The sequence below is a fragment of the Stegostoma tigrinum genome, chromosome 16, assembly GCF_030684315.1.
Source record: "Stegostoma tigrinum isolate sSteTig4 chromosome 16, sSteTig4.hap1, whole genome shotgun sequence".
Taxonomy (NCBI): Eukaryota; Metazoa; Chordata; class Chondrichthyes; order Orectolobiformes; family Stegostomatidae; genus Stegostoma; species Stegostoma tigrinum.
The window spans coordinates 16222287-16236713 of record NC_081369.1 but is presented as its reverse complement, the minus strand read 5'-3'; the positions used below and the strand labels follow the sequence as shown (position 1 = coordinate 16236713).

At 46.5% G+C, this 14427-nt stretch overlaps 1 protein-coding gene across 5 annotated transcripts in view; it reads right to left on the bottom strand.

Moving 5' to 3' along the window:
* tgm2l (transglutaminase 2, like) overlaps positions 1 to 14427 on the bottom strand; it is a 96798-nt gene that overhangs the window by 65065 nt on the left and 17306 nt on the right. For 4 of the 5 annotated variants that reach the window (XM_048546793.2, XM_059651547.1, XM_048546794.2 and 1 more), the window contains 4 exons: positions 12299 to 12541; positions 10532 to 10798; positions 7902 to 8062; positions 6844 to 6980 (listed from right to left, as the gene is read on the bottom strand). In XM_048546793.2, the coding sequence (XP_048402750.1) occupies positions 6844 to 6980; positions 7902 to 8062; positions 10532 to 10798; positions 12299 to 12541 (808 nt within the window). The remainder of the gene's footprint in view (positions 1 to 6843; positions 6981 to 7901; positions 8063 to 10531; positions 10799 to 12298; positions 12542 to 14427) is intronic. The other variant, XM_059651548.1, reaches the window with a different exon arrangement.

Here is a 14427-nt window from a genome sequence, read left to right as displayed (position 1 = left end):
CTAACCCACACCGTCACAGAGACACAGCTACTCTAACCCACACCGTCAGAGAGACACAGCTACTCTAACCCACACAGTCACACAGACACAGCTACTCTAACCCGCACCGTCACACAGACACAGCTACTCTAACCCACACCGTCAAAGAGACACAGCTACTCTAACCCGCACCATCACAGAGACACAGCTACTCTAACCCGCACCGTCACACAGACACAGCTACTCTAACCCACACCGTCACACAGACACAGCTACTCTAACCCACACCGTCAGAGAGACACAGCTACTCTAACCCGCACCGTCACAGAGACACAGCTACTCTAACCCACACCGTCACACAGACACATCTACTCTAACCCACACCGTCACAGAGACACAGCTACTCTAACCCACACCGTCACAGAGACACAGCTACTCTAACCCACACCGTCACAGAGACACAGTTACTCTAACCCGCACCGTCACAGAGACACAGCTGCTCTAACACGCACCGTCACAGAGACACAGCTACTCTAACCCGCACCGTCACACAGACACAGCTACTCTAACCCGCACCGTCACAGAGACAAAGCTACTCTAACCCACTCCGTCACAGAGACACAGCTACTCTAACCCACACCGTCACACAGACACAGCTACTCTAACCCGCACCGTCACAGAGACACAGCTACTCTAACCCACTCCGTCACAGAGACACAGCTACTCTAACCCACACCGTCACAGAGACACAGCTACTCTAACCCACACCGTCACACAGACACAGCTACTCTAACCCACACCGTCACACAGACACAGCTACTCTAACCCGCACCGTCACACAGACACAGCTACTCTAACCCGCACCGTCACACAGACACAGCTACTCTAACACACACCGTCACAGAGACACAGCTACTCTAACCCACACCGTCACACAGACACAGCTACTCTAACCCGCACCGTCACACAGACACAGCTACTCTAACCCACACCGTCAGAGAGACACAGCTACTCTAACCCACACCGTCACAGAGACACAGCTACTCTAACCCGCACCGTCACACAGACACAGCTACTCTAACCCGCACCGTCACACAGACACAGCTACTCTAACCCGCACCGTCACACAGAGACACAGCTACTCTAACACACACCGTCACACAGACACAGCTACTCTAACCCACACCGTCACACAGACACAGCTACTCTAACCCGCACCGTCACACAGACACAGCTACTCTAACCCGCACCGTCACAGAGACACAGCTACTCTAACCCGCACCGTCACAGAGACACAGCTACTCTAACCCGCACCGTCACAGAGACACAGCTACTCTAACCCGCACCGTCACACAGACACAGCTACTCTAACCCACACCGTCACACAGACACAGCTACTCTAACCCGCACCGTCACAGAGACACAGCTACTCTAACCCGCACCGTCACACAGACACAGCTACTCTAACCCACACCGTCACAGAGACACAGCTACTCTAACCCGCACCGTCACAAAGACACAGCTACTCTAACCCGCACCGTCACACAGACACAGCTACTCTAACCCACACCGTCACAGAGACACAGCTACTCTAACACACACCGTCACACAGACACAGCTACTCTAACCCACACCGTCACACAGACACAGCTACTCTAACCCGCACCGTCACATAGACACAGCTACTCTAACCCACACCGTCACACAGACACAGCTACTCTAACACGCACCATCACACAGACACAGCTACTCTAACACGCACCGTCACACAGACACAGCTACTCTAACACGCACCATCACACAGACACAGCTACTCTAACACGCACCGTCACACAGACACAGCTACTCTAACCCACACCGTCACAGAGACACAGCTACTCTAACCCACACCGTCACACAGACACAGCTACTCTAACCCGCACCGTCACAGAGACACAGCTACTCTAACCCACACCGTCACAGAGACACAGCTACTCTAACCCGCACCGTCACACAGACACAGCTACTCTAACCCGCACCGTCACAGAGACACAGCTACTCTAACCCACACAGTCACACAGACACAGCTACTCTAACCCGCACCGTCACACAGACACAGCTACTCTAACCCACACCGTCACAGAGACACAGCTACTCTAACCCACACCGTCACACAGAGACACAGCTACTCTAACCCGCACCGTCACACAGACACAGCTACTCTAACCCGCACCGTCACAGAGACACAGCTACTCTAACCCGCACCGTCACACAGACACAGCTACTCTAACACACACCGTCACAGAGACACAGCTACTCTAACCCACACCGTCACAGAGACACAGCTACTCTAACCCACACCGTCAGAGAGACACAGCTACTCTAACCCACACAGTCACACAGACACAGCTACTCTAACCCGCACCGTCACACAGACACAGCTACTCTAACCCACACCGTCAAAGAGACACAGCTACTCTAACCCGCACCATCACAGAGACACAGCTACTCTAACCCGCACCGTCACACAGACACAGCTACTCTAACCCACACCGTCACACAGACACAGCTACTCTAACCCACACCGTCACACAGACACAGCTACTCTAACCCACACCGTCACAGAGACACAGCTACTCTAACCCGCACCGTCACAGAGACACAGCTACTCTAACCCACACCGTCACAGAGACACAGCTGCTCTAACCCGCACCGTCACACAGACACAGCTACTCTAACCCACACCGTCAGAGAGACACAGCTACTCTAACCCGCACCGTCACAGAGACACAGCTACTCTAACCCACACCGTCACAGAGACACAGCTACTCTAACCCACACCGTCACAGAGACACAGCTACTCTCACCCGCACCGTCACAGAGACACAGCTACTCTAACCCACACCGTCACAGAGACACAGCTACTCTAACCCACACCGTCACAGAGACACAGCTACTCTAACCCGCACCGTCACAGAGACACAGCTGCTCTAACACGCACCGTCACACAGACACAGCTACTCTAACCCGCACCGTCACACAGACACAGCTACTCTAACCCGCACCGTCACAGAGACACAGCTACTCTAACCCACTCCGTCACAGAGACACAGCTACTCTAACCCGCACCGTCACAGAGACACAGCTACTCTAACCCACACCGTCACAGAGACACAGCTACTCTAACCCACACCGTCACACAGACACAGCTACTCTAACCCACACCGTCACACAGACACAGCTACTCTAACCCGCACCGTCACACAGACACAGCTACTCTAACCCGCACCGTCACACAGACACAGCTACTCTAACACACACCGTCACAGAGACACAGCTACTCTAACCCACACCGTCACACAGACACAGCTACTCTAACCCGCACCGTCACACAGACACAGCTACTCTAACCCACACCGTCAGAGAGACACAGCTACTCTAACCCGCACCGTCACACAGACACAGCTACTCTAACCCACACCGTCACAGAGACACAGCTACTCTAACCCACACCGTCACACAGACACAGCTACTCTAACCCGCACCGTCACACAGACACAGCTACTCTAACCCACACCGTCACAGAGACACAGCTACTCTAACCCGCACCGTCACACAGACACAGCTACTCTAACCCGCACCGTCACACAGACACAGCTACTCTAACCCGCACCGTCACACAGAGACACAGCTACTCTAACACACACCGTCACACAGACACAGCTACTCTAACCCACACCGTCACACAGACACAGCTACTCTAACCCGCACCGTCACACAGACACAGCTACTCTAACCCGCACCGTCACAGAGACACAGCTACTCTAACCCGCACCGTCACAGAGACACAGCTACTCTAACCCGCACCGTCACAGAGACACAGCTACTCTAACCCACACAGTCACACAGACACAGCTACTCTAACCCGCACCGTCACACAGACACAGCTACTCTAACCCGCACCGTCACAGAGACACAGCTACTCTAACCCGCACCGTCACAGAGACACAGCTACTCTAACCCGCACCGTCACACAGACACAGCTACTCTAACCCACACCGTCACACAGACACAGCTACTCTAACCCGCACCGTCACAGAGACACAGCTACTCTAACCCGCACCGTCACACAGACACAGCTACTCTAACCCACACCGTCACAGAGACACAGCTACTCTAACCCGCACCGTCACACAGACACAGCTACTCTAACCCGCACCGTCACACAGACACAGCTACTCTAACCCACACCGTCACATAGACACAGCTACTCTAACCCGCACCGTCACACAGACACAGCTACTCTAACCCGCACCGTCACAGAGACACAGCTACTCTAACCCACACCGTCACAGAGACACAGCTACTCTAACACACACCGTCACACAGACACAGCTACTCTAACCCACACCGTCACACAGACACAGCTACTCTAACCCGCACCGTCACAGAGACACAGCTACTCTAACCCGCACCGTCACACAGACACAGCTACTCTAACCCACACCGTCACAGAGACACAGCTACTCTAACCCGCACCGTCACACAGACACAGCTACTCTAACCCACACCGTCACAGAGACACAGCTACTCTAACCCGCACCGTCACACAGACACAGCTACTCTAACCCACACCGTCACATAGACACAGCTACTCTAACCCACACCGTCACAGAGACACAGCTACTCTAACCCACACCGTCACAGAGACACAGCTACTCTAACCCACACCGTCACAGAGACACAGCTACTCTCACCCGCACCATCACACAGACACAGCTACTCTAACCCGCACCGTCACACAGACACAGCTACTCTAACACACACCGTCACACAGACACAGCTACTCTAACACGCACCATCACAGAGACACAGCTACTCTAACCCGCACCGTCACAGAGACACAGCTACTCTAACCCACACCGTCACAGAGACACAGCTACTCTAACCCACACCGTCACACAGACACAGCTACTCTAACCCACACCGTCACACAGACACAGCTACTCTAACCCGCACCGTCACAGGGACACAGCTACTCTAACCCACACCGTCACACAGAGACACAGCTACTCTAACCCACACCGTCACAGAGACACAGCTACTCTAACCCGCACCGTCACACAGACACAGCTACTCTAACCCGCACCGTCAGAGAGACACAGCTACTCTAACCCGCACCGTCACACAGACACAGCTACTCTAACCCACACCGTCACAGAGACACAGCTACTCTAACCCGCACCGTCACACAGACACAGCTACTCTAACCCGCACCGTCAGAGAGACACAGCTACTCTAACCCGCACAGTCACACAGACACAGCTACTCTAACCCGCACCGTCACAGAGACACAGCTACTCTAACACACACCGTCACACAGACACAGCTACTCTAACCCACACCGTCACAGAGACACAGCTACTCTAACCCGCACCGTCACAGAGACACAGCTACTCTAACCCGCACCGTCACAGAGACACAGCTACTCTAACCTGCACCATCACACAGACACAGCTACTCTAACACACACCGTCACACAGACACAGCTACTCTAACCCGCACCGTCACAGAGACACAGCTACTCTAACCCGCACCGTCACAGAGACACAGCTACTCTAACCCGCACCGTCACACAGACACAGCTACTCTAACACACACCGTCACAGAGACACAGCTACTCTAACCCGCACCGTCACAGAGACACAGCTACTCTAACCCGCACCGTCACAGAGACACAGCTACTCTAACCCACACAGTCACACAGACACAGCTACTCTAACCCACACAGTCACACAGACACAGCTACTCTAACCCACACCGTCAGAGAGACACAGCTACTCTAACCCACACCGTCACAGAGACACAGCTACTCTAACCCACACCGTCACACAGACACAGCTACTCTAACCCGCACCGTCACAGAGACAAAGCTACTCTAACCCACACCGTCACACAGACACAGCTACTCTAACCCGCACCGTCACACAGACACAGCTACTCTAACCCGCACCGTCACAGAGACACAGCTACTCTAACCCACACCGTCACAGAGACACAGCTACTCTAACCCACACCGTCACAGAGACACAGCTACTCTAACCCACACCGTCACACAGACACAGCTACTCTAACCCACACCGTCACAGAGACACAGCTACTCTAACCCGCACCGTCACAGAGACACAGCTACTCTAACCCGCACCGTCACAGAGACACAGCTACTCTAACCCGCACCGTCACAGAGACACAGCTACTCTAACACACACCGTCACACAGACACAGCTACTCTAACCCACACCGTCACACAGACACAGCTACTCTAACCCGCACCGTCACAGAGACACAGCTACTCTAACCCGCACCGTCACACAGACACAGCTACTCTAACCCGCACCGTCACATAGAGACACTGCTACTCTAACACACACCGTCACACAGACACAGCTACTCTAACCCGCACCGTCACACAGACACAGCTACTCTAACCCACACCGTCACAGAGACACAGCTACTCTAACCCACACCGTCACACAGACACAGCTACTCTAACCCGCACCGTCACACAGACACAGGTCCGGTCTCCCGCACTCTCACCGAGACACAGTTATGGTAACCTGTTCTCGTCACCCCTACACACAGGAACTGTTCACCTGTAAACATCTCAGGCACTCACAAGGATTGTCCATATGGAACATCACATGTTTTGTTTTGCTTGTCTAGTATGAAAAAAGATTCCCATCAAAAATATTCACTTTGAGTGTAGATCCTTCGCAGCATTGACAATGGCAAATATCTGATGACGAACAGTACTTCCAGAATATCAATTCGTCACACTCTCAACCATTTTTGTCATTCACAGAAATGTTGAAATTTGTTACTCACGGAGACTTAATTTCCTGTAAATCTGTGAGTCCAGTGCCTTCCACACTGAAGTTTCCTTTGGTTAATGTGATGGGAAGTGGATTTGCAAACTTTATTTGGACAGTCAACTCTCTGCGCACAATTGGGTCACCGATTACCTAGAGCCAAGCAAGCCTGTTACTGACATTCTCATCAATTTCATTTGAATATAATCTTTTTTCTCAATGTTTAATTTTTAACATTTTATTAGGAGCTCTTAAAACCAATTAATTCTTCGCTTTCTTTGTATATAATCAGATTGGTAAAAGTGGACCCTTACACAAATCTTTGGAAAAAAACTTTTGTTTGGCGTTGTTTTTCTGCTCAAAAATTCGGCTCTCATCTGCTTTGCATCCATAATATCTGAGCGTACATTAAAGGTCATTGATAATGATTGAACAAAGAAAATTACAGCACAGGAACAGGCCCTTTGGCCCTCCAAGTCTGTGCTGATCGAGATACTCTGTCTCAAACTGTCATCTATTTTGTAAGGGTCTGTATCCATAACCATAGCTGGTGGTTTTCTCTAACTTATTTCTTACTAACTTCAATTCCAAGTTAAAACTGATGCTGATGATTCTTTGTATTAAACGCATCAGTCTCTAATGTGTTTTCCTTAGCTTTGAACTCTCAACCAGATAACAGTTCTGTTTAAAATAGCTATTGTTTAATGTTTTCTGATTCAACTGTAGATAAAACCATTTTCTTACTCTTCGAATCTTCTGTGTGTACAAGTGGAAAAATACATCAAATAAATGAAAAGCAAGTGCTCTAGAACAACACACTCAAAGTCGTGATATCACTCTGCTGTGATTCGGCAAAGCTACTCGCTACTCAGATAGAGGCAGGAGAGGATTCTACTAGTTAAAACAAACCTCGATCTGTACACACACTCAAGAAGAATCATATTAATGATTCAAAGTGGAAACTGTGTCCTCCGCTGGGTTTAGACATCATCAATCACACCTCCAACCCAAAGTTCACTTCAAAGATACTATAAGTCTGTTTATCTCAACAACGCTGAGGAATCTCATGTTTACCTTCACTGTGAGCCGAGGTAGATTCAGGGCAATGTCACACTCCTTAAGGCTCACTTCAGATGTGCCTTTAAGTATTAGCATGGCCGTCATTCGAATTAAGTTGTGCTCAGAGAGATGTTCACCATAGTCTCTGTATTTCAGTCTCAAAACTTCTTTCTGAACTAACAAAAGCAAAGATAAATAACTTGTTAGTTCCATAGAATGACTCCTGCATTCCTTTGAGGCAAACGATCCTAAGACCATGAGATATTGAGCACAATTAGGCCATTTGGCGCATCGACCCTGCTGCACCATTCAGTCGTGGATGATATGTTTCTCAGCCCCATTCTCCTGCTTTCTGTCTGTAACCCTTGATTCCCTTACTAATTAAGAACGTATCTATCTCAGTCTCAAATACACTGAATGTCTTGGGCCCCTGCAGCACTCTGCGGCAATGAGTTCAACAGATTAACCACCCCCTGGCTGAAGACATTCCTCCTCATCTAGTTCTAAAGGGTCGTCCCTTCACTCTGAGGATGGGTCCTCGGGTCCTAGTCTCTCCTGCTGGTGGAAACATCTTCTCCATGTCCACTCTCTTCAGGCCTCTCAGTATTCTGTAAGTTTCAATCAGACCACCTCTCATCCTACTAAAATCATTGAGCACAGAACCAGAGTCCCCAGTCGCTTCTCATATGGAAAGCCCTTTATCCCCAGGAATCTAGTAAATCTCCACAGGACCCTCTCCAAAGCCAGCACAAACTTCCTCAGATAAGGACTCAAATCAGCACACAATATTCCAAATGCAACCTTTCCAGAGCCTTGTGGAGCCTCAGGAGTACATCTCTGTACAAAAATTGTGAAAAAGGTAAGTATACATTTGACGGTATCTCCTGCTATAAGCCCTCCATGCTGAGAGAGGGGAGTTCTTGGGGGTTGGGGAGGGAGTTTGCAAAGAGGGTAGTTGTACAGTTGGCAGCTAGTTTTTGACACTGAGTAACAGACATTAACCAAGTCAACCCAGAATGATCCCACCACCACTTGGGACTCAATTCTACTCAATAGCCGTGTGGTATAATAAAATCTCGCATTGTGTGGCATTATACACTGTCACAGTTGCTTACTCCCATTGGCTGCTTTTTCAAGAGGCAACAGTAACGTATACTGTCCACATCTGACAGTTTATCAAGAAACTTATGCATTTTGGATCACTGAAAAAACACTGTTCATTCAAGATCTTTAATGTAATTTAGAGAATGAGGTTTGCTTTTAGGATAAGAGAATTTAAATGTAAAAAGAAGCAAAGCTGGTCATGCTCAAAGCATGGTCACTAGAAGCTTCCTCAGGTTGCTCCCAGTTCTGAAGCTTTAACACAATAAAAAATAACATGTCAGGATTTGACCAAAATTTGGTTGGGAGATGTGACTGAGAGCTATGTGTACTTAGATTCAACAGTTATCTTAGTGTAGAGTTTAGTGATAGAAACTGCCCCTCTATAACTGAAACAAGGTGCTTTTCAACATTGTTTAGGGAACAGTGATACTAAGACCTTGTAACTGCAGGGCATGCACTTGTTTGTAACTTGGGAGTCCATTCAGAAACAACAGAGAGTAAATACAGCTAGTCTATCATCATTGTGACACTGTTTAACACACAATTTCAGTTCTGAAGAAAGTGGACTTGAAACGTTAACTCTGTTTTCTCTCCAAAAGTTCCAATTGAACTTAGCAGGTTGTATAAGGTGAGATAAAGTTCACAGTTTTGTTCTGAGCAGACCTGAAAAGCATCAAGAACACATTTCCTTGGAAAACTGCTCCAATTTTTCCCTGCAAGCCATCTCTTCCTCAAAAAGGCTACTTAAGGTGGGTCTGGGATTCTGACATTCCATGATGCTTTCATAGAATCCCTGCGTGCGGAAGCAGGCCATTTGGCCCATCAAGTCCACACCAACCCTTCAGACAGCATCCCACCTCCGTACCCTATCCCTGTAACCCTGCATTTCCCATGGCCAATCCATCTAACCTGCACACCTTTGGAGTGTGGGAGAGAACCAGAGCACCTGGAAGAAACCCCACAGACACAGAGCAAGTGTGCAAATTCCACACGGACAGTTGCCCAAGGGTGGAACTGAACCCAGGTCCCTGCCACTGTGAGACTGCAATGCTAACCACTGAGCCACCATAATACTCTAATATTTAAGTTTGAATTTAGATAATAATTTTTGGTAGGCTATTCAACCATACATCATTTTCCATATAATTTTTAAACGTGTTAACCAAGTATCTTAACAAACTATTAAAAAGTACTTGACTTATGCTTCTATCACTAAAGCACAGCTATTATATTAGAGTGGCATGTTTTATTGTTAGATTAGAAGTGTTGCTTGAGACTTTAATTCCTGAACAGCACTAACAATGGAACTGCCCTTGACAAGATGCAAGAGAAGTATAATGCGCCTTGTCTCTTCAACCTCCTGTTCTCTCTTGGGGAATGCATTGGTGACTGTTCCTTACCTCCCTGGCGCAGAAAGCATTATAAAATCACTGCACCTATTTCATTCCAGTTTTACAGGACTTCAGGTTCAAACTCTAACCCACAGCATCATGAAAGCAAGCATTTGCTTACTGGCCCTAAATGCAGAAAACTGCAATTACCTGTAGCAGCTTTTAACGTCAATGTGATTGACCTTTTGCTGAATTCTGTTAAAATAAACCCGTTGTATGTTATGGTTGTTGCAGACAGTGTTAAGTGGATCTCCTTGTCCATAAAGCCATGGTTTACAATGCTGAAATGGACGTCAAAATCACTTCCAAAGATTGGCTGAGCATATTTAATGCTGATCTTTAAATCTTTTTCCCGGATGTCAGCAGATCTGATTTTCATTCCAGCTTTGTTGTAGACTTCCCGTTCCTTTGTAGATCCTGTGAAATGGAAGACAGTGTTCACCCTGTCAGGTAATGAGATCTGGAGCTGGGCTTGAAGCAGGGGGCAGGAGGTCAGCAGCACAAGATGAAGAGTTTAGTAATAGAAACTGTCCCTCTATAACTGAAACAAGGTGCTTTTCAACATTGTTTAGGGAACAGTGAATACTAAGACCTTATAACTGCACTCGTTTGTAAACACTTGTTTGTAACTTGGAAGTCCATTCAGAAACAACAGAGAGTAAATACAGCTAGTCTGTCATCATTGTGTTGCTGTTTAACACACAATTCCAGTTCTGAAGAAAGGACTTGAGATGTTAACTCTGTTTTCTCTCCACAGATGCTGCCAGACCTGTTGAGTTTCTCCAGCAATTTCTGTTTTTATTTCAGATTTACAGCATTTGTAGTTCTTTGTGTTATTTTTGTCAAGCCATTTACCAACTCATTAAGCCAAGTCTTGAATTCATCTCGGTCTAATTGACTTACAAATTAATGCCACTGGATACTATAATTACTTTTATATTACTCTGCTTCCGTCATTTTGTTATTCACTACTGCTTTGAATATGTACAAGGCCAATAGCAACTACACACCCAAAATGATTGATGATGTTAAAGTTAGCATTAAAACATAGACTTATAAAAATTGAGAGAGGATACTCACTCTATCAAGATTAGCACATTTTTTTCAGTTCAGCCCTCCCACTCAGTTTTCAGACAATGATATTAGACAGGGAATGGCATCCATTAAAATTGTCATCTGATTTGGTGAAACGACTAATACTTATGTAGCAAAATTGACACAGTAAAGCATCTCAAGCTGCTACAAAAGAAACACCAATAAAAAACATCTTTGACAAAGTCGATATCTGAATAGATTAGGTAAAGCCTGGAAAAGCAGAGGCAGTGGAAAACATGGCAATCAACTGTGGAACATTTAAAATCTTCAATACGCAAATAGCCAGAATCGGACGACCATAAAGATCTTGAAGTATCAGAGGGCTGGAGGAAGTTATCGCAATTTAGAAGTTGGGGTGGAAAACAACAATGAGGATTTTTTAATTGAATGGTGTTAGGTCAGAAACCAGAGTAAGTTAATCTGCTCAGAGGCGCTGGGTCAGTGTGCTTGGAGTAATTGAAAGTATCGGCAACAGAGTTTTGGAAGAGTACAAATTTACGAAGATAGGAGGGATGAATTCAATTGACGAAGAATGATTGGATTGACAGCTCATCAGTTGAGTGTATTTGTTGATTCTTCACAAAGTAACAAAGGAACCAATTTTAACCTAAGCAACCTGTTTGGTAACTGATGGGATTGAGTTCAGTTCTGGTTTTCATCCCCATTTGATTTACACCTCATTGCCATCACTTCAGTGTAATATTCATACAGATGCCAGCTTCCACCCAACCTCACGTGCTTCCAACCCTTGCATTCAAATTAGTCCAATATTCTTCTCATCCAACATCCCTATTACTAGTATGAGTGGTAAAAGTCCCCTACCCTCTGGGTATTTGTAATCATGTGTTAAGTCCTCTCGTTTGTCTGTGTAGGCACTTTTTGTGATGATCTGTTTTCCCACTTGGTGCTGTTTGACTCCCAGCTCTTGCTTTGATGCATCTTTATTTACCAGCCAGTAAACCACATCTGCATTGACCTCGGCGAAGATGAACACAGCATCATATTTCACATCCACATGACCTTCCTTTATTGCTTTGACAGGGCAAGGACCACAGCAGTAAATGCCTGAAAGGACAAAGACACCACTATAAGATGTTGGACGAATGCTTTCTTGGGACATTTTGTAACATTGATCCTGCTCCTGCTCCTCTCCTGAGAATGGCAACTGGTGCTAACATGAGCCTTCCACTGCATCCCCCAAGCAACAATTCTTCACGGTTGGGCCTAGACTGAGTGTTTCAATTAAACCCAAAAGTGTTCACAGCCAAATTCCAACAGCAGTATTTTCAACAGCTTTACTACAGAGGGGGAGAATGGGGACTTATGTCAAGCCCCTGAACTACTGGGTGAGAGTGAGTGGGACTTTAACTAGAACAAGCACAGTGGCCAGCTTGGAGATAAAGAAAGGCCATTTGGTGAGAGATGCTTGAGACCTGCGAATGACCACTATCTTATACCCAATGCATATCTCCAGGAGGGTAGAGAAAACAGGCAAGAAAACCCTAAACTATAAACATTGATAGATCAAGTGTTGAACATGAAATGAAACATTCCAAATAACTTCAAGCAGTTGAATCATTGCTGTAGCCATGTTATAATTTAACAGAAATATAGAAAATAATGCAAATGTTTGAGACGGTAAATAGTGAAAGACTGATTGTGGGCTAGAAAGGGCGTGAATCCAGTAAATATACCAACACAGAAGAAGTCTACTCATTACAATATGGGGTTTATCATACCACGGCCATTATGCAAAAGCAACCATACACGCAAGAGGAAATTAGATAAATATTTAAGAAAAATACTTAAAAGCACAAAAAAGCAGCAAAGTGTGGTGTAGTTGTAACTTAGGGTCAACATGGCAGCCTCTCAGCCAAAATTTCTATGATCCTGTAATCCTAACCACAACATCTTCGATCTGGGAGATCAAAAAGAGCATGTGCATTGCAACACCAATAACCCCGTAAATTCCTATTCAAGTCCTACACAATCCTGACTGAAAATGTACCCACCACCGGGTCAAAACCCTAGAACACCTGCCTTAGCATCACATGGACAGCAGTGATTCATGAAGGTAACTCATCACCACCTCTCACAGGCAAGTAGGGATGGGCAATAAATGCTAGTTGTGCTGCACTGCATGCTTATCACCCAATAATTTACATTTATTTCTTTTGAACACTATAGAATGCACTGAGGCACTTTCCACTACAGTGAAATCATTACTTTAAGCTGCATATGGAGGCCACATTGATTTTAGGTTAAAGCATCTCCAATATAGTTGTAACATGAACATACTGTTATTTAGGCCTCTTAGTTGATCAATGTCCTTCACTGCTCTGGAGCCTGAGAGTGTCTGGAGAAATAAACATTACAGGATTTCAATTCCCGAGTGATCTGCAGGGAGCATTGTTAAGAAAGCACTCATGCTGGAGGAACGAAGGGGCACAGGATCAGTCTAGCTCGGATTCCTGTCACACCATGACTCTCATTCTCTAGGATTACTTTTGGAAAAATGGCTAATGGGCAAGGAGTGAATAGTCTCTGTGAACCCACCCTAGCACAGGTCAGAGTTTTCAGCAGATGGGGGTTGAAAATTGGGTAAGTACTTAATGTTTTAAGACTCATCAAACTGCAATATGGGATGTAATGTGGATCCACCAGACTGATATGAAGATTGAACAGAACAATTATGAGGGTGTATAAACTTGGCTTTCTTTCCTTTACGTATGGAATGTAAAGAGGCAATTAAATTAAGGAACTGAAGACAGTTATAGGATTTGATGGGATTGATAGAGAAAAATTATTTCCTCTGGTGGGAGAATCTAGAAAAAAGGGAACATTACTTGACAATTGCTGAAAAGGAAATCATGTTGCTAAGTTTCTTGTGTTACAAAGTTTCTCCTGTTACACTCATCTGGACACATACAAGAGTGCCAAATTTCACACAA